Source organism: Ruditapes philippinarum, unplaced genomic scaffold (assembly GCF_026571515.1).
Source record: "Ruditapes philippinarum isolate M1 unplaced genomic scaffold, ASM2657151v2 ctg413_1_1_1_1, whole genome shotgun sequence".
NCBI lineage: Eukaryota > Metazoa > Mollusca > Bivalvia > Venerida > Veneridae > Ruditapes > Ruditapes philippinarum.
Window position 1 is genome coordinate 150,373 of NW_026867380.1, and position 26,802 is coordinate 177,174.

Consider the following 26,802-nt stretch of genomic DNA (forward strand, 5'->3'; position numbering starts at 1 on the left):
TTGTAATGCAAAAATTTAAAATCCAACAGTATAGAGTCAGTGCAGACTGGCCTAGCTCAATACTGGTAGCATAAGGGTTAAATTTTGGTTGAGAATTTGATAATTGTTGAGAATTAGTTATTATCTCAAGACTTTTTTTAAAATGAATGTAATATTATTATTATGAAATAAAAAATATATGGCTGTTTTGCCTGTGAATTTTCCATCTTCATAGAATAGTCTATTTCTTTCATTTGGTTTGTTAGAAGACATGTTTAAAACCTTCCAGAAACCAAGTTTTATAACACTTTCAGAAGAAACATTTTGATCTTGATAGAGAGTTTCATTGTTTGTCATCAAATATTGATTGTCTCTCCCAATTCTTATAATAATATATTTTCTTGCTGTTGATTTGGAGCAGATAACAATGTATATATATTTGTTCTTGTTGCAGAAGACATTAAATGCCTGCTGCTTTTTTTCTGATTGATTTGATACTAGTGTTCCCTAACAAATAAGGCAATCAAATTGATGCTATAAAATATTCATGCAAATGTTCTTTATCTTGTTACAGAATGGGTTTAATCTCAAATACATCACAGTGGATAGTTATTTTATATCACTTCATTGCATTCTAATTTGTTTCAATTAAGATTAATAATTAATCAACTTGGTTTTATGAGTATCAGGTCATATTTATCAAACCATATGTTCTACATATCGATAGTTTGAAAGTTAAAGAGACCAGGGTCCTTACTTGAATACTAAAGGCTGCAACGATACACCAAAATTTCAATTTAGTTTTGGTTGTGAACCGAATCAAATTCTTTCATTTGATATTGGAATCAAATAGGCGCAAAATAAACCGTTTTTCGATGCATTGGAACGTATTGTTGCACCTCTATTGAATACTAGTTATGTTAGAGGCAGATCTGACATGTCCATCAATGGAGAGTCCAGACCCATTTGTATTTCCTCTTTCATCAGTGTGTCCAAACCTGTCTGAATTTTTAGATCAATTTAAAACCTTTTTTTATTTTCCTATTCATGTATATAAGTTTCTGAAATTGTTAATCATTATAATGAAGAACAAAATTTTTATTCAAAGAAAGAGGGTCTTTTTAAAAAACAAGTTTAAGGTTAATAGGACTTCCTATTTATAAGGGTTCTGTCATCCTGTTTGAGAAAATAAATTTACTTAGTCATGTTTTAATACCTGATACATTTTAATTACTCCTCCTAATAAAATGTTACAAAGAAAGTTTCAGAAACAGATTTTTTAAAGTTATAAATAGACTTGATTCTATGGAAAGTATACATTACAAAGGAAGCATGTAGCAGACTGTGGAATATTTACTTCTACTTGGCATACCAAGATAATAACACCTCATTAAAGCTTGTTTATTCTTTATGTAGACCTCATTAAATGCCAGTGCATGATGATAATTAATTGCAAATGACTGATGCTGAAAATAATGCAGATACTTTTAGCTAGTCTGGGGCTATGTTTTCTTATGTTTATAGTGATGTGTAAAAAATCTTGAGAAGTTTCTTTCTAGATTTACTATCTTACAAACGAAATTTCAAAACCGAGGTCAAAACAAACTGCATAATTATAATTGAGGGTTTTATTAAAACATGACTAAGTCAATTTATTTCCTTAAACGGAAAAAAGGAGAGACCTTATATATAATAAGCCCTATTAATACACTGAATTTATTAAAAATATTTCTTTTGTTTTTTTGTGCCATAATGTGACACGTCCTACAACAAAATTTTTAACGTGTAAAATACATGATGTCATTATTCAAACCCAAGTTGATTTACAATGTTCCATGCTCTATAATTTCCAAATTGCAGAATAAACTTCCTAGATGTCACTTTTGAGGAAAATATTAATAATTCAAGAGGTGCCTCCTATATTAAATTTGACAGTTTTGATCTGCAGGCGGAAATTTAATTTCTTTTTGTGTCGCCTCCATAGAGTAGTTTGTATGTACAACATGCATTTAGCTATTACAACAACAACAACAACAAGGCGACATATGATCACTGATGGCACTTGTTTTTTTTTTCATTCAACCCTGTCTGTGTATGCTGACAAGGCTTTATACTGTTGGCTGTCTAACTTTAATTTTTTATCTTGACATCCCTAAAACTATTAATGGATAGTTCCCACATGGAAGCTGGACAAGTACAAAAAAAGGCCATTTTAGTATACAAGTCCCTAAACAATCTTCTCCCTGATTATATGCAAAATCTTTTTACAAATACAGAAAATAAATCATTAAGATCATATGAACAAAAACTTCTTTTAGTCCCCAAACCAAGAATTGAATTCTGCAGAAAATCCCTATCATATTCAGGCTCAAAAGGCAGGGGCGTCTCTGGCCAAGTGTTTAAGGTTGTTGACTTCAAACCACTTGCCCTTCACCACTGTTGGTTTGAATCCTAACAGGGACTTTCGATTCTTTCATGAGCTAGCTTACAAAATTTTGGTGGTTCTAATCAGGTGCCCATTTATGCCTGAAATAATGCACAGAAGGGCATGTGAGATCTTCCTCCACCAGCAAAGCTGGAAAATCTCCATATGACCTACACTGTGTCGGTCTGACATAAAACCCAATCAAACAAAAACAAGCAAAAAAGGCTTACAGAAAGTTTACATAAGGATGAGTGGCAAACTTCTGCTGTTTTGGCCGATCTTTATAAATAAAAGCTTCTTTTCTGATCAATATAAGATAGAAAATATCATGGCTCTCTTGAGGACTATATCTCACACTTCAAATGTGATAGGATGATTGCTGGTTAATAAGACTTATTATCACACATATCTCCATCTTATCAGGGCTATAAGCTTCTTATAGCATTCTTTAGTGCTTTTTGTTAATCTGGCTGATTTTATTTCATATCTAACATCCCCTGTATGTCTTTAGCCCCCTATAGAGAAAACTTAATGCATTAAAAGTAGAGAGATACACTTTGTCCATAGTTTGTTGTGATATAAATAAAGACATAGTAAACCTAAAGATTTTGATGTCAAAATAATAAATTGGGTCAATAACTGTATAAATGTTCAAGCTGGTCTGCTTCTCTGAAGACAACATAGACAAAACATGGAAGGCGTATTCTTCAAGGTTTTTTATGGCCATATTTATAATTGACAATCAAATCCCAAGTTCTTCATTTCAGTTAATTACATCTAGAACATTCTGATAGCGTACAGAATTTTGTGCTCACTTCTCAGAGGAAAATCTGTATAAGCTATAAATCATAATGCAATATTGAATCATTTAAATATTAACTAACAATACTCAAAACTGCTCCACAGGGAGTCGTATTCAATCATGTACATTGCTTGTTTTCTATTAAAACCTTCTGTATTGCAATCAGGTGCATAATTTCACTTTGTTCTCATTCAATTTACTTCTCTCTCTATGAGTGGGCTATACATTTCAGAAACAACTAGAATTTATTGGGGAGGAAAAAATCTGGATAAATGTTTTACATGTGAAGCCATCTGGTTATACTTTGTCTCTCACAGTATTCCATATCAAAAAAAAACACTTCCCTGAAAATATGTTTTCTAAGTAAAGGTGCCCTTTTTAAAAGCTTCTTTGGGTTGGGGGAAAAACCCCAAAAATTTTTTTAGGGGGGCATTTTAAAATTTTTGCAACCTTTCCCCTTTTCCTTTTAAAATTTTTTACCCTTTTAAATTAGTTTAAAATCAATTCAAATTTACAAAAAATTTAAACTTTTAAAAATAAAAAAGGTTTTTAAAACAAACTTTTTTGGGAAAAATTTAAATGAAAAATTAAAAAATGTCCCAGGAAAAAAAATTTTAAATTAAAAGAAACACTTTGAACTCTTAGTTAAAAGTTTTTTCTAAAACAATTTTTGTTTTTTATTTAAAAAAATTTTAATGGGTTTGTGGGGCAATTTTAAAGGATTTATCCCCGTTTGCAGCAAAAACCCCTTTTTTACTGGGGTTTTTTCAAAGGGGTCCCCCCCTTTTAGGGAAATTTCTTTTTGGGGCAAAAATTACTATTTCTCCTTTTTGAGGTTTACAGAATTTTAAGGAAATATGGTAAAGTGCCAGATCCATATGAAACTTTGTCTTTTTCCCAGACTTTTGAAGGGAGTTTTGTTTTCTAAGAAAATATACAGCCTTCCATTCTACATCTTGTACATATCAGAATCTTAAACATTCTATGCTGTAAGCAGACGGCATCAAAATATAAACAAGTTTAGATTGATTTTAAGAATATGTTGGGGTTTTAAAGAGCACAGAATGAATGAATATTTTTTTAATCAGAAAAAGAAAGAAAACAAAGTTACCCATTTGAGCTCTTTGTGTCCAACAAGGCCATTGCATTAATGGTTTGTGTCATCCGTGGGGCATAAAGAAACAGAACTTCAAAATTTTTTATGAATATATAGAGATTTCATCCTTATTCCTTGAGTCTGCATGCATTGCTTAACTCTGTGCTGTCCTGGCTTAACTCTGTGCTGTCCTGGCAGTTGTAACTCAAGTCTGTGCCATCCTGGCTACTGACTGGTGGCTAAGACATGTCTTAAACAATGATCGTATTCAGAATGTTAAAGTTACTTTACTTGCTGTATTTTTAGCAATGTCACTGAGGCAAGGTAATTTTCTCACACTAAACTTTATGGTTGACGTATAACAATTTTATTACTGAAATATATACATAACATATTATTGGGTTAAAAATGATGAGAAAATCTTTCAAATACAATTTAAATATCTACATTTACATCTCATATGTTCAAGATTAAAAACGAAGATGCCCAATTTTCATTTTTTTTAATGCATTATTTTTTATGTTTTGAATTAATTTCTGATATTAATCTTGATAAATCATTACATATTTCCCACAATATGTACCTGCATATTTTGATTACAAACTATGTCAACTTCTGCACTATTTTTCACACCTCATGAATATTCTATAATGTATTTATCAGCTTTTGATATGAAATCAAAGGCCATTTATCCAAGCTATTGAAATAGCCTTGTACCCATTAACAATGTAATCTTATTAGAATTATCAAGTTTTTGGGGAGAATTATTTCCCTTTATGAGCCTCTATAGTTGTAATGGCCCTAGGCTAGTCCTCTGCTTTCTCTACAGTAAACACAATCATTTCAGTTCTACCTGAGTAAACATGTGATCCAGTCAAGAGAAAATATAGTCCATGTAAATTTCATAGTTTGTGATAAAAATAGGACATGGAAAATTGATGGATTTTGTCATGAAACAAGGATTTATTTTGGACATTCCTTTGTTTAAGATATTGATTGGTTAAAGCAGTGTTGAGTTAATTAAGAACGGAATTAGTTTGTACTGGTAACTGTGACTCAGGGTTAGGATTTTGTCGTGTATTTTGTATATATACAAAAGTGTATAACATTCTTCGGTCAAACAGGAATATTTACCTTACATAGGCAACTTTTACTATCTCGAGGATTTGGGATATTTAAATTGAGATTGTAAAAAATCTTAATCCAGAGAGCCAATGTTTTGTTAAGATTATTATAGAAAATGTAAATTAATATCACCGGAGTGTAAAAACATACTGGTCACATATAAGCTTATTTATTTTGTGCTATTCTTCTGGGAATTTTAATTTACCTGTGTTTAATTACACTTATTCAAACTTCAAAAAGTCAAAAAACAATGGATATATCCTGATGTCATACAAGAAATAAAGTCTGTGGATATATGTTTCGATATCCTCCTGGAATTGAACTGATTACAAGTAGTTGAGGAAAAGACCAAAAAAACAAAAACACACCAAAAATGTCGGACAGTAAGTATCTATAAGGTAACACTGGGCATGTTCCAGGTCAGTGCAAGCGTCAGTTATGATTACATCTATACGTAACTAGAACACTACTTTCATTGTGTCACATTTGAAATATATACTAAACGGTAAACATAAAGAATGAGGCCACTATAATTGTATGGATAAATGTTGTTTTGATCCGGTTATTACCAAGGGCTATGTTAAAATGTGTTTCACACGAATATTATTAGTAATGCTCATAATTCTCATGGTCACACCACTGTATAGATACATCAGAAGTTTTGGACTTGATTACTAAATGGTCATCAGAGGACTGGTTATTTTCATGTTGTTTTTAATCTATCTGTTGATTGGTTATATCAAATTATTCAAGCTGAGAACAGGCTGTGTTACTCTGTTACTTTGTAACTGCAAAATTTCATAGATTTATTTATTAAACAAGAACCTACTTTTTTGAAATTTTGCATTTTAAATTAACAATGTCCCATGATTTCTAGGAGAAAGTTACGTCACAGCTTTGAGATCTGTTACGTTCGAGAAGACAGTAACAATCTTAGCTTACAGTTCTAAAACGGTTACTTCACAGTTAAAGCTCTATGATTTGCTTGCAGAAAGTTACTTCACATCTTTAAGTAATATGATGTTCAGTTTGCAAGTTTCAAGCTTTACCAGATGTAGCAAGTTACTTCACAGCATTAAGCAGCTCTATGATTTTTGTCGTATTTTCAATTAATGCACAGCATTAAGCTCTATGATCAGTGAAGTATTTTAATTGAAGTAGCAAGTAACTTCACACAGCATTTAGCTCTATGATCGGTGTAGTATTTTCAATTGATGTAGCAAGTTCCTTCACAGCATTAAGCAGCTCTATGAATGGTGTAGTATTTCAATTGATGTAGCAACTTACTTCACAGCATTTAAATTCAATGATCAGTGTAGTATTGTAATTGAAGTAGCAAGTTACTTCACAGCATTTAGCTCTATGATTAGTGTAGTATTTTAATTGAAGTAGCAAGTTACTTCACAGCATGAAACAGTTGTATGATTGTTGCAGTATTTTCATGGCACAAGTCATCATGGGATTGATCAATTGAAGTGAAATTCATTGTTTCCTAGCAAATGCTATACATCATGTTTCAAGTCCGTTGATACATCATAATAATAAAGAATGTTAACAGGATATTCAAGTGGGTAGAAGTGGCTCATAATTTAAAAACTATGCAACAACTTAATTTCTGTTCCTTATTAGGGTCTATAATGTAAGTTGGTAATGCCCGTGAACAGTTACACATATATCAATAAAATATGCATACATGTACATGTCTTTTAAAATGATTTCACTGTTTATTAAAACTATCAACTGTGGGAGGACACAGTTTTTGCAAACTTGCTTTATTATGTTTAAAAATCTTTATTAGCAATTCTTTAATGGCTATTTGTAACAACAGATGGTTAATCATCCATTTTGATTGATAGTTTCTAATTAACAGTCAAAATAGTGATGTTTAATTTAGGTCTGTCACACACCTTGCAGGATTTGTTTGGTGTTATCAGAAGTATAAATCCGCAGGTAAACAAAATTACTGCTGTGTCATGTTAATATCTTGTCAATTTAAAGGGTCAAATTACTTCCATACGATTAAAAGTGCACCTGCTGTAATCGACAGTGCAGTATTTACACTGTTTGCAACATTGTCCACCTTTGTTGCAGGGATAAATCATGTCAGTGTCTTCTGTTTTAATGATAGCATTAAGTTGGCTTCCTCAAGTTCTGTTTCCCCATATGCTTCTTCTACTCTTTTAGCATTTAATTAGAAATGTTATACCTTAATCATTGTTTGGTATAAAAAGACTTACAATATCGCTATAGCAACAAAGAATTTTGCCATGCAAAGTTTATTAACCATGGCTTGACATTGTGACAATTTTATTGCCAAATGTCACAAAATCTGCTAATATTTCCTCATCAAAATACCCGAATTCACATAAACCAACCATTAATCGAAATGGAGAGTATAAAAACAACAATGCTGTCTTGTGAACCAGAGAATAAGTACAGCAGCTAGGCTTACTTTAATGGCTGATCAATTTTCTTACAATCTGAATCCGTGCATTGTCCTTAGTGATTGTCCTACCACTTGTATATTATTTAGCAGAAATAACATATTTGAAAGCATGTTCATGTTTGAAGGAGTGAAAGTATGAAAAATGTCATGAATCCATGCATTGTTATAAGTGATTGTGCTTGTATATTTTAGAGCAGAAATTATATATTTACATGTTTGAAGGAGTGAAAGTAAGAAAAATGCCATGAATTCATGCATTGTCCTTAGTGATTGTCCTTAGTGCTTGTGTATTATTGAGCAGAAATTACATATTTGAAAGCGCGTTCATGTTTGAAGGAGTAAAAGTATGAAAAATGTCATGATTGATAGTGGTCATCACTATAATACTTGTATTCTTAAAATTTAGTGACAGATGCTTGCGACTGCTCAAGCAGGCGTTTCTTGACCCTTTGTCCGGGTCTTAATTCTCTCAATTTACTTTGGACATCATCGGGGATTTCATTTTCTTTGACCATTTGATTTCTCCTCTATATACATGAACATGGACATCATCGGGGATTTCATTTTCTTTGACCATTTGATTTCTCCTCTATATACATGAACATCAGTGGGTTTGCTGTCCTTTAAGTGAGACCAATTTATTGACATAGTCGAGTTTGCTTTTATGCAAATATATTGTAAACTGGTAATAAGATGGCCAAAGGGGACATGAAAAGGTTGTCCATCAAGGATTCACAAGGCGTGCATTATATTTGTGCTGGTTGACCAAACATAGTTGTATACACTGTGTAAGATCAGATAAAATATTTTATTTTATCAAATGTATGTTAAAGGGTGTCTGTGTTTGTACAGTATGACAATCAAATGTGTCACCTTGTTTTTAAAGTGAATTTTTTATATTGTGGCAAAATGAAGTCGTGTAGAATAAGAAGTCCTTAATATAAATTTTGTACACAAAGAATTGCAAGTTGAAAGTCTTCATAATCTTTGAAGGAATTTTAATAAGTTAGGTTCCTTAATTCCCTTTATCTTTGATTTTATCTTTGTCTTAATTGATTTGATCAGGTATTGCACTGATTTCACTTTCAATATTGACAAATTGAGCCTTGCAATCAATGCCGAAAGTAATCACAGAAAGATATAGAGACTGAGTACACAGAAAGATAGAGCACATAACACAGTTTTCATGCTGCATCAATATCATACCCAGCCAATTGACAGTGTCATGTTTTTTCAATAAATTGACTTATTTGTTACCATTCATTTCATGTTAGACTTTGGTATACATTAATATTTATATACATTGAAAGAAATGATCAAGTTTTATTGATGTGAAATGGGGCGGTTTTCCTGAATGGTTTCATTCTGTTGGTACAAGTAATTAAATAGCACTAGTTCAGGAAATCAGAGTTTTAACTTTTCGTATAAAAGTGGTTTGAAGTACGTGTTTGAAAGGACTCGTTCATTTCCTATGTAAAACGTATACTCTAAAAACGTATACTTGTCCTTTATGAAGTATCGATCTAAGCCATATCTCAAGAGTTGATTGAAAAAAAAAGTTGTGTTAAAATCATTATGACCTAAAATATATTGATGAGTCACTGATTGGCTTTGGCGGGTTTTGTTGAAAACTTTGTTTGATTAAGATCAGGTTTGTAGTAAAATATGGTTACGTTTAATGCAAGACAAGCCTGTTTGTTTATTCTTCCTACCATATAATGAATTTATGTATTTAAATGTGATAATTATATAGTAATATCCTAATATCCTATTGATTCTCATAAATGGAACACTTTTTATGGTAATTGGTATTCAAGCCCATCTTATAGCTATATATCTATGACAGTGACTATGTGATGAAAATTGCCAAAAAGGTTTGACCCAATATGTTGTCACTATGTTAAACCCGACATTTGACCTCTGTTAACTTATTCTATTGCTGGACAATGGTGGACTCTTATCAGAGGGAATACATAGGATTTCACTTTCCATATCTGTAGTACACTAGAAAAATTCCTCACTCACCTGACTGGTATATCAATTTTAAAAGTTTCATAAAGTAGAAGTATTACTTCAAGTACTTTGATGCTTAGTGAAGAGGTTCAGCAGGGGCATTGAGAAAAAATGTATTAAATATAACAAATTTCTTCTTTCAGAATATTGGGTCACAACTTGTCTTCAGTTAACGGACATTTTCCATTCTGTTTTGTCGCCAAGCAGAAATATTGCTAATGTGAGCGTGAAATTTAAATAATATGAAAGCGTAATTACATTTTAGAGACAAATTGTTCAATTTTACTTGTGCTTTGTGGCGTTTATTGGGTAATATATCTTCATTATCTATTCAAGGACAGCTACAATTTTTTTTTATGAAAGTTTAAGGATATTTATAAACGGTTTCCATTTGAACACAATGGTCATTATTCCTTGATTTTCTTACAGACTTAATACAGTAGTACTGCTAAAATATTTGTTTTTCTTCAACTCATCATTTAGCAATTATATTTTGTGCTTGTCAACTCTTTCAACAGACATCATAAATTCCTGTAAGTAGTATAATTAGGTAGAATGTGTATTTATAATATGATATTCTCTTCACATTGAATGAAGCATAGTTCTGAAGCATATGGAGATAGTCAAGAAAAAATTGCATTAACATTTAGCCTGTTAGCATTAACTCAATCTACAGGTGCGAACAGTGAAGACCAAGATTAGCTGGCACGTCCCTGTCGTCTGATCATGGTCTCCAATATTGGCCAGTCAGATTAAATTTGAAAATTTTCCTAAAAATGACAAGTCCATTTCAGGTATTTAGGGTAATAAAGTAAGGTTTCTCATTATGTAATGAGTATTTTCTCATATATTTTCAATGATTGAAGATGACACCAGCAAGCATTTTAAAGCTTTTCAAAGCTTTTCAGCTCTATCTCTGCAAAATGTTACGAAATACATTTACAGTGAAATTGTGACAAAGAAGTTTTGCATTGTTGAAGTTCATTTATTTACTCAAATTTCATGGGAAAGATGAGTATGTTTATGTCATATCATTGCGTTTTAGACACTTTGATGATTTTACACGTAGCGTTACCTATCGTAACAAAACCGTTTTATATTTTATCAAGTTTTGGTTCGTGTTCGATGAAGTGTATAACCTTGTTGATATATCAGTGCAAAATTACAGTTCAAATCGATCTTATCATATTGTCATCTATGTCTCTCTGTTTATAAAATCGGCTTGGGATTTCCGTTCATGGCTACTTCATATCATATTAATCTATATGACGAATATTTCAAACCACAAGAAATTGGTAGAACTGGTTTTTACAAAACTTTTTAGTGAATTTGCTGCAAATCAAACCAACAATATAATTCTTTATGACTGTGGCTTTAGATTCTGTTATGATAGTTAGTTACATTTTATGGCTGTAACTCTAGATCTATACAGTTATTATATAGTTACATCTACATGTATCATGTGTAATAGGTTTTGCTACTTCAAGTCAAGAACAAAGAAACCGAGTTTCACACAACTGTTATAATTAATAGCAGCAGCTCCCTCCTCCATGAATTAAAATCTTTTTTCCGTTCTCATTAATTTTTTTTCTGTTGGGAAATGAGGCATTGAATGTTACATGTGTTACTGTCGCTACTTTTTCCATGTTTTACAATTTTGACATGCATTCGGGTGTGACAGTTTACATGGAAGCTCCTTAGTTACCATGGCAACCAGTCATTTAATTAAAAACGGCTTGGGATTTCCTAGAAAATTCCAGTACTCGGCTCAGCGGCACAGAGAAAGTTAAATACCCTAATCAGTATAGATTTTTTGCTCATTTCAAGATCTTTCCTAATTAAATTTGCCTAAATTTTGACTGAGAACAGCTTGTTCAATTTGTTAATTTTGTTCCTGAACGTCTTCAAATTCTGGATGATAAGAAGTTAGTTTTTCTTAGTTTGATGTGTTTTGACTAGGGGCAATGTTTTGACTTGATGTTTGATTTGCTAACCTCTTCACCTGGGAGTTTTGGGTTGTAGTACTACTTCGCCCACAATCTCGGGGACAGATTATAATCATATCATACTTTAAAAGCCACTCAGGTCCCACTCTGTAGGAGTGTGTACTTTGGTCAGATTGTATTTAGTCACAACAATACTTTCCCAGTGTAAGTTTCTTCACCATGGTCTATAATTATGTTGATGAATAAGTTAAGGAAATACATCATGTCATGAACTTGCTCCTGTAACTTCTGGTATTTGATATAATTAAAAGACATCTATTTCAACCCCTTAAACTGTTGAATTTCTATGATGGTTTAGCCCTGCCTTGAATATAGAACAGTCCATTTCTAATTTAAGGAATTTCAGTATCAAAATACAAAAAAGTTCAGCTACCAACGTTATACAGCCTGTAATGAATATGGTCTGTAAATATTTATTTTAAATTCAGAATTATAAATTATAAATAGGGTTTTTTTGTCTTGATTTTGTGTAGTGATTAATTGTCGTGTCATATTTACCTGGTAAACTTGTAAATGTTTTCATGTTGTGTTGGTCAGTGAAGATTGATGGACATGAAGGACATGGACTGACAGTTAAAGTTTTTATTGACATAAGATCTTGACATAACTTATGATTATGTTTGACACAGGCATGTCTTACTTTAACATATCTTGTATATAAACTACTTTTAGCTGTTTGTAGGGGTATCTTTGGTACAGAACATTGTTATAATTGATGCACGTTTGTTACCCTCGATTTGAAGTTGTATTTGACCTTGTCGGATTGATTGCACATTCCATTACCCATGTTTTCTTACATGTACCTGATGCTCAATTTCAGAAAGAAGGCATTGTGTATTAATGATTAATCATTCAGTCATGTGTGTATGGGAAACAGGGTTGTTTCAAATATTGTTTGACTGAATTGAATGTATTAGGTGGATAACTTGCCAAATTCATTCCTTTCTTATCAATCTGTAGTCTTGAAACATCTTTACATGCAAACACCTTCTAATGACCAAAAATATATAACTCTTGCAAATATTTATAATGATTGATACTCGAGATTATTTTTTTACTTATTTCAAACTCAACTTTTATTCAGTGCAAAAAAGTACATAATATGACATTATATTGATAACGTCTTTTTGTGTATTTTCAGACGAGCCAAATACGCCAGATTTGACGAAGACGCAGGTGATAATTATAGGATGTGTGTGCGCTACTATACTGACCGTTCTACTTATAATTCTAGTCTGTATCATCTTTAAACGAAGACGGAAAAATAAAAGTAAGTAACCGTTACCCCCCTTTACCTTGAAGCTAAATGCTTTCAGATTTGTGCTAATTTTCATGAAAATTTTTGAAAATACATAATTATAAAAGTAAAATATTGTGAATTATTATAAAAAGGGTAATTAACACAGTGCAAACAACACTTACATGTACAATCAAAATAAAGTCAAAATATGCAATAACAGCCCTTACTGAGTTAGTCATGCAGTAGAAATATGGTGATAAACTCCAATATCTGTCTTTAATCACACATAACATGTAAACTATTACTTGAATCTTGAATCTTTACTTTTCTTGAAATCTTGATAATTATATTCTGGCTCAACTGGAGGCATGCAGCCTAATATGTCTTTAAATGTAAAATAAGAAATGACAAGTAATTGTTCCATTGTAATTGTACTGTAAGTTACCACTTACAGTTACCAGTATTCTGTATTACATATTTGAATAGATTTCAGTTAACTATTTTGAATATTAAATGCACCATGTCATTTATAAACTAACATGACTGTGTAAATCATGGTCTAGGGTTATTCTTCTTCCTGCATATTATCATCACAGTGTGATAAAACATTCACTCATAGACCATACTTCTTTCCATACTTCTGTCATTAATATAACATTAATGAAAGTCATCCAAGTCTTTGGCATACCCACATCATGGTGAAAAGCCAACTCTAATAACTATAAAAGATGTTTCTCTTTAAAGTTAACTTAGCAGTTTGTTTGTAAATCAGCTGGTTATTGCATTAAGGATGGCTCAAAGAACACATATCTAGGGTTCTGTGTTTTGAGAATGCAAAATTTGTAGTTTTGTGAATTTTGTAATTCAAATATGCACAAGTATTTCAGTTCAAGTGAACAGTTCAAAACTGGCACATCTATGTAAAATATAGCAAGTCCATTATTTAAGAGCTAGTTCACTTAAGGAACATTTACATTTACTGCTTAAAATCTTCAGTAACAAACAGATCATAACATACATATAAATGTTTTTACATGCCAATCAAACGAAGTCATTATTTTGATTTGATTTAAAGTTCTGATTTTTAACAGTTTATAAAGGTAAAGTGGACAATTACCGCAGGTAGGGTTGTTTTGACAGATGGTTACAGTATCAATCACAATTTAATCAGAATTTGATATAACCAAGTACAATGTATAGTAAAACCACAGTCATTGAGTAGATTTTTGATATAATCAGTAATCTGGTATTATAACAAATGTTGTTTTTTTTCTCTATTTTCAGATTACACCAATGATCCTCACAGGTGAGTAGTGTGATCTACAGTCATTATTTTATACAATATCAAATATCACTTTTGTCATGGTAATACTTGGAATATCAAGATCCAGCCCTGATTTATTTACTCATTGAAAATATAGGCTTATTGATTTCTGTTGCCAGAGATTGCTGGTATAATTTTCTCTATAATCTGTGTTTTACCTGCAAATAGAAAATGAGAAAAACTTTCATAAATTAGTGAGTTGATAGCAAAAAAGTGGCTTTTTCAAAGGAGGTGTTTTAGTGAGAAAACAAACTGGATAACTATAAGAGCAACTATAGGTATTTAAGTATTAAAGAGTTATTTTATAGTGAGAGAGTTGTTTACGTAAGAGTAAAGTGGCAGCAGATTGTTGACAGAGAGAGAGAGAGCCACACCCATGTGCTGTTTAAGCTGTTTTTGTCTGGTTCTTCTACCTCTTAATACAAGTGACACTACATTGTATTGATGTAACATTTCATTTAAAAGATTTTTTCATTTATAAAGAATTATGGATTGATTTTTAAATGGTATTATTTTCTTCTATCAGAATTTGGTTCTTTTGAATTTGTTTCAAAGTCTGTCTGTGTGGACAATGGGAAAATCGTTAAAAAAATGTTTAACCAAGATTAATTTTTGTGTGCAAATTTCAAATCATGTTCATTTGATGTGAAATGAGTGTATCTGGTTCAAAGGTACTTGGTTAATGCTTGAAATGTGACCTTAAGACCTCAGCCATCAATGTAACTTCAAAACTTAATACTAGTATTTGACAGTATTTAATGTATCAAATGAGTATTTATCAATTTCATATTTAGACAATATTCGTAGAGCTATATTGTAACCCATTACTAATGTTATATTTATCTTACAGTCCTAGAACAGTGCAGCAAGGTAACGGTGCAATACCTAGCCAGAAACCTCGCACCTACGATAACCAAGGTATGACAACGCTAGGAATAACAACGCATGATAATTTTAGTAACCAAGGAACATTAACGCGTACTAACAACTCATCAAACCATACTAACGGTGCTAGTTTAGCTACAAGCAATATATCATGTAAGTTGGTTAGATATTTGGCGGCATCCCCCTAGCCTGCCAACATGTTGTACAGAATGGTCACCCCTGATTTCAACACTAACCTAAACATTCCCCCTTCACAACCACTGCTTAGATACCCTGCATGGTGCTTCTTACTCCATGTTATTATATAATTGCATAGACTGTTGTTGCTTTTATAAAATCATACATTTTTCTACATCAGAAACTTTGTGTCTTTTCTAACAACCTATTGTTACATCTTATAATAACAATCTTGCAGAAAAAGCAGAAAATCATTATACTTAAGGAACCATTCAACCCTAAATCATTACCTCATCACAATGTATCATTGTTGTCAGTGAATGATATTGTATCATCATTTTGTGTATGTGTCTTGATCATATAAAAAGAGCAAAATTCTTCCAGATTGACAAGGTTCTGGTCCACTTTCTTATCTTTCATATCCATTAGACAATAATCCACATTCAGTATACAGGTGTTTAAGTATTAAAAGATTTGTTTGCATGAAATACAAAGGTAGAAATATGCTTTTTAAAAGCAGATCTGCAAGTAAATGACTTGTGTCTGCTTTACTTATACTGAATGTTGTCTACAATATTTCTTTTCTTCGTCACCTGTCCTGCACTTTCAATAACCTATTGCTTTCTTTAAGTTGCCATCAATATCATTTTGGGAATATTTCGGAAAAATGAAATGTTTTCAAAACTAGATATGTTTGGTTAAAATTTTGTCAGTGTTATAATATCGCATCATGACCTTGCTTGCATTAGCCTAATTAGTAAACACCTGTCCTTATATGAGAATTCATTAACATCTTTTTCACATACATACTGTATGAATGAATTATGAATAAATTTGCATACTAATTAATCCAAAAAAAATAGCTTCATCAAAAGTTTTGTTTTCATCTTTAATTGAAATATAAACAAAAAACTATATAGTGACATATTATAATCATTATTTTCAAGCCTGCCAACTTAATATAACCAGCTTGCCCTGCTTTAAATTTAAAAACTTGTCAAAAAAGTAGGAAAATTGATCAGCCATCAGTAAAGAATGGGCATGTGAGGCTGTACACATTGCACATGGTGGCCTGACTTTATCACATAGGACTGGCACTATAGGCAGGCCCATCATTGCTAGTATTCAAATATTAGAATAAGTATAGCTTTAGTTTATATAGCCGGCATGTATAATTAATCCCAGCTTTTATCCTGCAATGCTCGAAGGCTGCGACTTGCATCCCACGGTACACAGAAATTTACATAACCAGCTTTCAATTATTATAAAGCTTGCACTCCCATAAGGCGCTCCATAGTTATAAAATTTTGCATTAAATATTAATATACGCTAGTTCCATTATTTTGCATCCCCAATTTTGGTTTTGGTATGGAATGAAATGGAATAAGGGAACATTTTTATAAACAACATACATATTAAGAAATATTGACAAAAATTCATTAAATTAATTAAAGCATAATCTTTTTTGAGATATTTAATATTCTACTAAATTATTAATTATTTTAATAAATTAAAACAGCATTTTAATATATTGTTAGAAACTTGAATTAAAACCTATATATTTGTAAAAAAATGTGTTATTTAGTTTCAATACTAGTGTTTTAAAAGCTATAAAATTATGCATTAGTAGAATACCCTTCATTTTAAATATTTTGACAGAAATTAAACTTTATTTGTAATTCAAATTCTTTTTGGTCATTTAAATTTTAAAGGATTTTAAATGAAGAAACTTAAAAGATGATTCATATTTTGACTAACTTTTCTTGTATTTGTCTCCAAGTATGAGACATTATATTACAGAATAGTCTGCTTTGCTAATGTAACCAATCTTAGTTATTTAATCGTTGAAATTGCTTTTATTTTTACCTTGACTGCATTAATACAGCAATGTGTTTTAAAGATTGAATGATAAAACTTTTATCTTAAAGGCTGTTGTTTGCAATTTGAAGTTTTTTTCGGAAACCGCCTTTTTAAAATAAATGAATGTAATGCATGCTATCTCATAATTAATTCATCGTCATTTGTCGTAAGTTATACAGACCCTAAAGTTAAATACAGGATGTTAAATGATTCATTTAAATAATGTAAAACAGCTTTTTAAAAAAAATATTTGGTCTAAAAAAAAAAAACCTGCAAATAGATTTTGTCAGTAAGAGTAACCTCCCCTGAAATTTGAATTTCAGATGGCCTTCATTTTGATAATAGAAATGGTTATCCGGTCCAGTACGTAAGCAACCCCCGGGACAATTATCCCATGGGTGACATGTCCTATGACTCGCAATCATATGATAAACAATATGAATTTGAAATGAACAGGCGTAATGCAAGTAAGTTCATGATTTCATACCATTGTAAATGTTGCGGAGCAAATTCAAAATCATATCATTGACATTCAAAAAAGATATAAGCTTAAAAGATTTAATTTTAGAAAATACAAAATCAAGGGGGATACATTGGTTTGAAAATTGAATTGATAAAAAAAGGATTTATTTATACTTTTATAGTGATTTTGGTATTGTTTTGTAATTGCTCCTCTTCCCATTAAACCTGGAAATTCTGTATCCCAGTTATAAACAAGAGACTGTTCAAAAAAGAAAACAATAAACAGTACTGATATACAGCAAAAAGAAACTGAAATTTTTCTTCAGAGACAGTTTTCTTGGCATTTACAAATACATTTTGAAATCAAAACCTTTAAACAAAAAATTTTAGTGTCTGAGGAGCGAATTTCCAGGTTGAAATTTTACAGATCATCTAATAACATACACATGAACATGTAGCCATCATGTAGAATATCTTCATAGGTTCTTCTCTTATCATGGGATATCTTTTTGGTCAGAGATAAACACATTACTGCCACTTTCCTCTACTGTTTGTGGTTATAAACATTTGATAAAACTGGATTTTCTATTTTTATCAGCAGTTCTTTACAGGTCAACCAATTATTTATTTCGTTTTGAACATTTATATATTGCAGTAAAAAGGCAATATCTTCAGTGTTATATTCCATCATGATTTTGGTCATAATTTTGACAGAAAGTTTAGAAATCAGAGAATATTAAAAGAACATATGCAACAGGGTGCCATACAATATCATAGTCTGAAACAATAACCTTGAAATGAGATTATTAATAGGAAAAATACCATTTTAAATCAAGGAAGGTAATTAATTAACTTACATGAAGCAAATTTACGAAAAGCTTGAATTTGTTAGTACACTTGTACTTATGGGTGCATTAATGATATAAACAAGTTGATGACAAGAATGGCAGAATATATGTGATATCTTTGACTAAAATTTATCCCAGAGCATGGTTTTATATAAGATATGGTACATGTAGCAAGTTTGAAATGAAGTGAAAGTAGATTAGGTCACAGCAATATTGACTGCACTGTTATATTGTTATGTCTACTTTAAAACAAGTTGTATGAATCATATATTCATCATATAATCAAATGTATATACTTTCACAGTATTTTATATAAATCATTGTGTTATTATCCCATTATAGCATTTACCAGTAGAGAATGGGACTGTCATGAAAAAGTGTTAATGTTACTTCTCCCGAGAGAACGTTTTTGCTTACTTTGTCAAATAAAGAGAAGAAATAAGCTGACATAAACTATATGTTTACTTGTAGCAAGACATAATCACAGTTTTCCTATTTCCTTGGAAAGGCGGGAAATCTAATATTTGTTTGCAAAATGTATTATGGGACATAATAACTGCTCCCCTTCATATTGCAGACACATGGGAGGATTCATAGTCAGACATTGTGCTTTTAGGTCCATTAATACAGTTCTATATATGGAAATTGAGACAAATATGTCCTAACTTTGTCAAGTAAAAGAGACTTGTATTATAGGGAATCAGTACTAACATTAACTGTCTGTTATTATTGTCATTGATTAATATCTAAATGTCATTACATACAGAGATATATAATTGGGTTAGGTCTTTATGTCTATATTACAAGCTATGATAATCTGGGAATGTAATGCACACAGGTTGATATTATGATGGTATAATGATATAAGAGATGGGGTTTTGTCTGCCAGTGCTGCAATACGTTGTTGCCAAGTGGAATATAGATAACTCCTAGCTACACTGACTGTATGTGTGTATTGATGCACACTTCATTAAATGTTTTGGCACAGGGAAGGTGTTTGATGTACATGAATCATTTATAGATCTATACTAGTACAAGAAATGCTTGTTTACCTAAGTCTTGCTCAAGGTTGGCCTTACAGCAGACTAAAATGAAGCTGTTATTAAGCGAAATTTTGTCTCAAGTTTGTTTGTGCAGACTCTAGTATAAATCCTGGCCTGGGTGCTTATTTCTTTATGATGATTTAGATAAAGAAATCAAGTTCTAAATTTTTATAGCTCAACCTTGTAGATAAGGTTGGATGCCAGTGTGGTATAATGGTTATGTTTTAATGAACTTAAACCTAAGTCATAGCAACTTTAATCTACAAGCTAGAGCCTTTATCCTTCTATAGAAAATGAGGAAATTCTTAACTTGCTTTTCCCCAAGTACCAGACAGGGTATTGTAAATTGTAATGAATTCCGTCAAAGTAAATGAACGTTGTAATAACGTTTTTGGATTTTTTTTCTGCTCGAAACAAAGGAATATTGCAGATATTTTTGTTGTAGAGTTGTAATGATTATGTCTTGTTATCGGTGAAACTTTCTGATGTAATAGGAATTGGTGGGGAATTAGTCTCTGTGTCTGAATAATTGATGATACACATGCTTGATTGGAAAATAATTTTAAATGCTCTGCCGGGATATAAAATACATTAGCTTAACTCTTTAAATGATAGCGGCAGTAATAACTTGCCTCGGCCTACAGGCTGCTGTATAAGTTTGCATTTAAACATTGTAATTCCCAAAATTAAGATCTAAAAAAAGTCTATAATAAAATAATTTACAGTGAATTTTCAAAAATCATTTCTTTTTAGAAAATATATTGCAGAAATTTTGATTGTGCATGATAATGTTTATCCCTGGTTCAAGCATTTTTTTGGAGTGAAAGTTAATTTCCTCATTTACAACATAGTTTATGTCAGTTGTCATGCATAGTCATAAAATTGTAGCTATAAAATTTAACCTATTTTGTGTGTGCATTATTTTTTATTATGATAATTATACTCTTCTTTCATGTTACCTTTGTGTGTGCTTTTTGTGAATGTAATTTTTGTTCTTCTACTTTCATTACAGATATAAGTGATCCATTTTACAGTGAAAAACAAGGAGGTAAGAGTTGTCCCCCTTTATACATATTTTATATTTTGATATTTCAAAGAAAAAAATCTCTTTAGCATCTTTAATTTTTTACTTGAACACAAAATATAACTTGAGCAGATTATATTGTCATTAAGCTTTACACCTATGTTGGTTGATGAAAATAGAATTAGCGTCAAAACATCTTTAAAAAAAAATGGAGAAAGCTATTTGTAAAAACGCTGCTGTTTGAAACTGAAAGATATTCAGTTACATTTTAATGACAAAAAAGGTGTAATTTTGTAGAGATTAATTTTACTTTACTATGATAAGGGTTTAAGATACTTACTGTTGGTATAAGATTTTCCAGATTCACCCATATAAATTACCTCTATAACCATTACATTTTGTATAAAGGTTAAAGAGCTGATCATATAACAGTAAAACACAATGTGTAAGAAATAATCTTAAGATGGTCCAAAAAAAACACAGATGTAGAGAAATTTTCAGTTCCTGTTTAAAGAAATTTGATGACTAGAGTAAAAATTTCAATCTGTTTTTATATTTTATGATAATGTGTTTCAAACTGTTTGTTAAAACAGAGAATATAATATTATATGTTATTCTTATTTCAGATTTATCATTTAATGGCGGTTCACCGCGCACACCAACCAAAGATCCGCAGCAATTTATTGGGGTACCGGAAGAACACACTAAAGAAGGCGGAAGTTTTGGAAGTGGAAATGAAAGCGGCTATTCAACGCCAGACAAAGCAAAACCTAAAAAGGTTATATATGAAGTTGTCGTCTGATTCCAACTTCCTAATTTTTGTACTTTCTATGGAAAGCCGTTGTAGCATTCTTGCCTCAAGTCTTGTGAAATGTTCAATATCGTGATGACCTTCACCTTTCTCATGTGCTTCCTGTTTCGTGCCTTTTTCTCTAAAAATAAAGCAAACAACCTTGAACTTTGTGATCTTGCATGATGCATGAACTTGTGTTTTTTTAAGCCATTTCTAATTTATAAATGGCTCTAAATATTAGAGAAAAAAACAAACGTCAGAAAACCATGACTATGGATTTAGAAATAAAGGCAGCTGTTTATTCTTCTATCTTTGTTATTATGTGTTTTCATTCAGACATCTTACAGAAATTTAGTGTTCTTACTTGTCAAATACTGTGATGTCTTGTGGGAATAAAATGTCTTCCAATGTTGTGAAAATTTTGGATGAATAACTGAGAAATGTGTAATGAAAGTGTGTAATGGATAATGCAGAAGGAAAGACATACTTTGCGTATGTGTAGTGTAAATTATACACAGTATTTATAAGTGCAGTGCATACAAAGGAAGCATATGGTTAATAGCGAAAATGTTACAGATGTTGTATTCAGAGGTTGAATCATTATACAGTAGTAATTGGATCTGAAATGTTAACAGACAAAACAATATGTTATTGTGCAATTTCTGAGACTGTACCAAATCATTTGTCAGTTACCATGTTGTAGAATTACCTTCACTGCCTCGGTCATGTGACTTGTTATTGAATGGTAAGATTTCAATATTTGTAGTGAACAAATAGAAAAAAAGCGCATTGATCAAAGATTGTGAATCAGGACAGAGAAGGGACGTAATTGAAGGATTTCATTATAAATTTGTGGTCACAAAAAAATGAATGTAAAACTTGTAACCTCTTTGATATAATGAAACCATCCAAGTTTTTGTGGAGAATGGACGGTTCAAAAAGAAAAAAAGTTTGGACTGTTCCAAGAATGGACATAACTGATTGTTATAAGGTGTTGAAACTTGAAAGTAACACAGAGTGTGACAATGTTGTGGTGTTGAATGATGATATTAAATGGTGCTTGTTTGAATGTATCATTGACCTAAAATTTCATGGTGAAATTGCTTTCAAATGAGATTCTCTTATGTTATTTATCACACACCCCTATATTTCTGTATTTGTACTTTTCTGAATATGTTAACTTAAAATGAGTTCATTCTTTTCATCGAAATTTGAAGTTATAAGTTATAAGAATTCTTGGGCAAAACCTTGATTGGACTTCCTGGACTTAATAAAGTGGAAATAAGTGATTTTTCAGTGAAATATTGTAAAATTTAGCGATTAAGCTTAAAAAAGAAAAAAAAATAGAATATTTTACATTATTAAAATAATGGAATTAAGGTCACCTGTAGAAAAATGAATAATAATACTGTAATGTTTATTATGCAACATATGTTTATTTTGTTCACAAAAATCATTAAAACTTTTATAGATTATCACTTTAAAATCAAAAATATTTGTTTATATATTTTGCTATTTAAAATAGTTATTTTTATATTATAACCAACCAGTTTTTGTTGTTTTTTTGGATAAAAATTGTTCTATTAAAAATCAAACTGCCTTGATTATTTTGTGTTACTTATTCTAACTTTACCTTTTGATGAAAACAAAAAAAAAGTTACTTTTTTATATGATAACTTTCTGACCTACCTTTCAGTATGATATTTCATATAGATCTTTGCGTTTGATTTTTCCTTGTTTTCCTGGAAAATATTATACACAAGAAATTATGTGATTGTCAAAAAGAGTTGTTTATAAAGTGTTGTTGTACTCATATTTACAGAGTCATAACATATATATTTTCATATACTAGTATCCATTATAGAATTAAGGCCAAATAAAACAATACTTGTGGTGACTTGTCCAGCATTCTTAAAATACACAATTTTGACTGTAGGATATTCTAATATTACTGTAGTGCGGATCTTTATTCTATTACAAACATATATTTTATTATCAACAAGAAAAAAAAGTAAATTTTAATCTGTGATCAAGTTCAATTGGAAATTTTAGGTCCTAAAATTTTAAAAGGTTTGGGTACAGAATTTATCTGTATTCTCCAAGTTTATGTGATGAAATTTATCAGATTTATTTTCCATTTGATATGGAATTACTCATATCTCTTTAGATTTAATACATTGTACAAGAGAAAGTTGACAGCACACACATATATTATTTTAGTTGGCCTTTAAGATGAGTCATTCTGGTCAGTGACTTATTATCATGTGCATTTCATCCAATCATTTCTTTGTGTTTAAATCTTGTTTTTAAAAAAATGGTATTTTTCCATGCAAATTTTTACTCTAATTCATTATACATAAAATCTATCATTTTCCACTATATTTTCAATGAATAATTTGACACAACTGTTGAAAACAGTGAATTAAATATTATTTCTTTTATAATACAAATTTATAATTAGTATAGTTTTAATGAAGGAAAATATTATATAGTGTATTTTGTCGGGATACTAAAATAACTTTATTTACTGACACACATAACTCATTGGTTGTTTTTCGAATCATGTAATTATTAATTTACATTTTGTACAATGTATTAGATTATTATCAACCTTCATTGTCATATTTCTTACTTTTACTGTATTATAGTACACATCATTATTATATGTAAATTTGTTCAGAACTTTTGTATTAATGCAAATTTTTATAAGAAAAAAAATTTAATAAAACAAAAGTATGAAACTAGTACTGTCTTATTATGTTTGTTTCAATCTTGGAGCATTAAATTTTGTTTTACAGGTATTTCAGTGCTATTTAAAGCCAACAACCCCTACATTTGCATTAGTGAACTCTATGGCCAGTATTACTATAAGGTGTGTCTTTTAGTATAATAACAATGTGTTCAGAATTATGGCCTCTAATGAGCTAGCTTCCATATTTATATTCCGTCAACGGTGGAAAACATTCTGTCACATGACCAGATATGCTCGAGATAGGTATTACGAAAACTGTCAAAAGAAGGCAAGATCATATTTGACATGATTACGATACTTTCTAATTCATTTGTGTTCTTACTTGTACTTGTCTATTACAGAGAAGGCATTTCGTGTGGGCATAAAATTATATTAACATATATTCTTGATTACTGAAATCTATATAAAAGTCATCAAAACAGAAAATACTCTGTCATGATCACAGGTATCTACCATTATTACCAAATGTTTAACATTCTTAGAATAAATAGCTGTCAGACCAATGTTAGTTTATTTTAAAACGAATTGAATCACTCTTGGTCTTACATCCTGGACATAAAATATTGGTGGTTTATTTCCAAACATTATGTTGCGAACCAAAGATATTAGTTATATATTATTGTTAAAAAGATAGTTTCAAAGGGACTCCACAGCGGTTTTGATAGTTTTAAAGGGACGCCACAGAGGTTTTTTGACATGATGAAACTGGAAATATTTTTTCAGAGATACATGTCTCATTTGATTTATGTCTAGACCAACAACTTGTGTGCAAAATTTCAGATTTTTAACTCGCTCCATTTCTCCAGAATCATTATTCTTACTGTGAAAAATTACCCAAAATTGAAAAGCGTTGCAATGCTTTTCACTCAAATCTGGCTGAGAAAAGCAAAAAATATGATTTTCAATTTATATAGAAGGATCCTTAATTACCTTAAAATTGCATATCTTTCTGTTTAAAGTGTCAAAGTAGGTCTATGTAACAAGAAAAATTAAAATTTTACATTTTTAGACCTCAGTGGAGTTCCTTTAATATAAAAGATGGCTTGTAAGCAGGAGTCTACTTTCCCAAGAAACGGGACAATATTTTCGTCCTACAGTTGATCAAATATAGTACATGAATGTGCTTTTTGACATTGGCAGCCCCCAAATTGACCAATCATTTTCATTTTAAGACATTAGTCATTTTCACAAAATTGCAGTAAAATGACTTCCCATTATGCATTTTTGTCTTTTACTTGCCACCATACATTCGGTTTTAGTTTTTAATCCTGCAACTAGATCTAATAATGGAGAATTTTAATGACACAATCAGAGAAAACCTGCTTTTTTCTCAAGACAAATATCATGATTAATAATAAAAACTTGGCAAAAGATATCATTATTGTACAATAAGGCAAGGAATAAATTGAGTGGAAAAAAACAAACATGAAAGTTAATGTAGTTATAAAAAAAAATCTTTTCTTTTTGTGATTATTTTTCAAAATACCAGTAATAATAACAACAAGAGCCATGTCAACATGGCCATCCCCCGCCGGATGTGTTTGCTCATTGGAAGAATGTATATGTAGTAGAGCAGAATAATTCCATTTTAAGAGGTCTTTTGGTAATGAAAACTGATGGCTATAGTGATTACAGATTTGAAACCTATGTGAATACTGATGGCTGAAAATAACAAAGGGCAATAACTGAAAAATAATGCAGGGTAGGTTATCATTCTTGTGTGCTAAAATCTATCCACCTATGAAGTTTCAAGTTGATACCTCAAATACTTTTTGAGAAAAAAATTGAATTGAAAAATTAAGTATGAAAATTAACAAAGGGCAATAACTCAAAAATTATAAAAGGTAGAGTTATCTTCTTGTGCAGTGCACACCTCCTGAGTGAGATCTATGCACCTATGAAGTTTCATTTTGATATCTCAAAGGCTTTTTGAGTTATGCTCTAGACAAAAATTAATTTTAAAAAATAACAAAGGGCAATAACTCAAAAATAATGCAGGGTAGAGTTATCATTCTTAAGCACTGCACTCCTCCTCAATGAGATCCATCCACCTTTAAAGTTTCAAGTTGATACCTCAAATACTTTTTGAGATAAGCGCTGGACAAAATAGCATGAAAAAAAACAAAGGGCAATAACTCAAAAATTGTATAGGGAAGAGTTATCATTCTTGCGCACAACATTCCTCCTCAATAAGATCTATCCACCTATGACATTTCATGTTGATATCTCAAACACTTTTTGAGTTATGCTCCACTCAGTTGAAAAATTAGGTATGAAAAATAACAAAGGGCAATAACTCAAAAATTATGAAAGGTAAAGTTATCATTCTTGTGCACTGCACACCTCCTGAGTGAGATCTATGCACCTATGAAGTTTCATGTTAATATCTCATAGGCTTTTGGAGTTATGCTCTGGACAAAAATCAATTTTGAAAAATAACAAAGGGCAATAACTCAAAAATCATGCAAGGTAGAGTTATCATTCTTGTGCACTGCACTCCTC

At 30.9% G+C, this 26,802-nt stretch overlaps 1 protein-coding gene across 6 annotated transcripts in view; it reads left to right on the plus strand.

The window, feature by feature from the left end:
* Positions 1-21,802, plus strand: part of LOC132735897 (hemicentin-1-like) — a 44,206-nt gene extending 22,404 nt beyond the window's left edge. For 3 of the 6 annotated variants that reach the window (XM_060722924.1, XM_060722925.1, XM_060722926.1), the window contains exons 15-20: positions 13,034-13,162; positions 14,417-14,438; positions 15,307-15,494; positions 17,702-17,845; positions 20,744-20,779; positions 21,382-21,802. In XM_060722924.1, the coding sequence (XP_060578907.1) occupies positions 13,034-13,162; positions 14,417-14,438; positions 15,307-15,494; positions 17,702-17,845; positions 20,744-20,779; positions 21,382-21,557 (695 nt within the window). In that variant the 3' untranslated portion in view covers positions 21,558-21,802. The remainder of the gene's footprint in view (positions 1-13,033; positions 13,163-14,416; positions 14,439-15,306; positions 15,495-17,701; positions 17,846-20,743; positions 20,780-21,381) is intronic. The other 3 variants (XM_060722927.1, XM_060722928.1, XM_060722929.1) reach the window with 3 other exon arrangements.
* Positions 21,803-26,802: the final 5,000 nt, after the last annotated feature.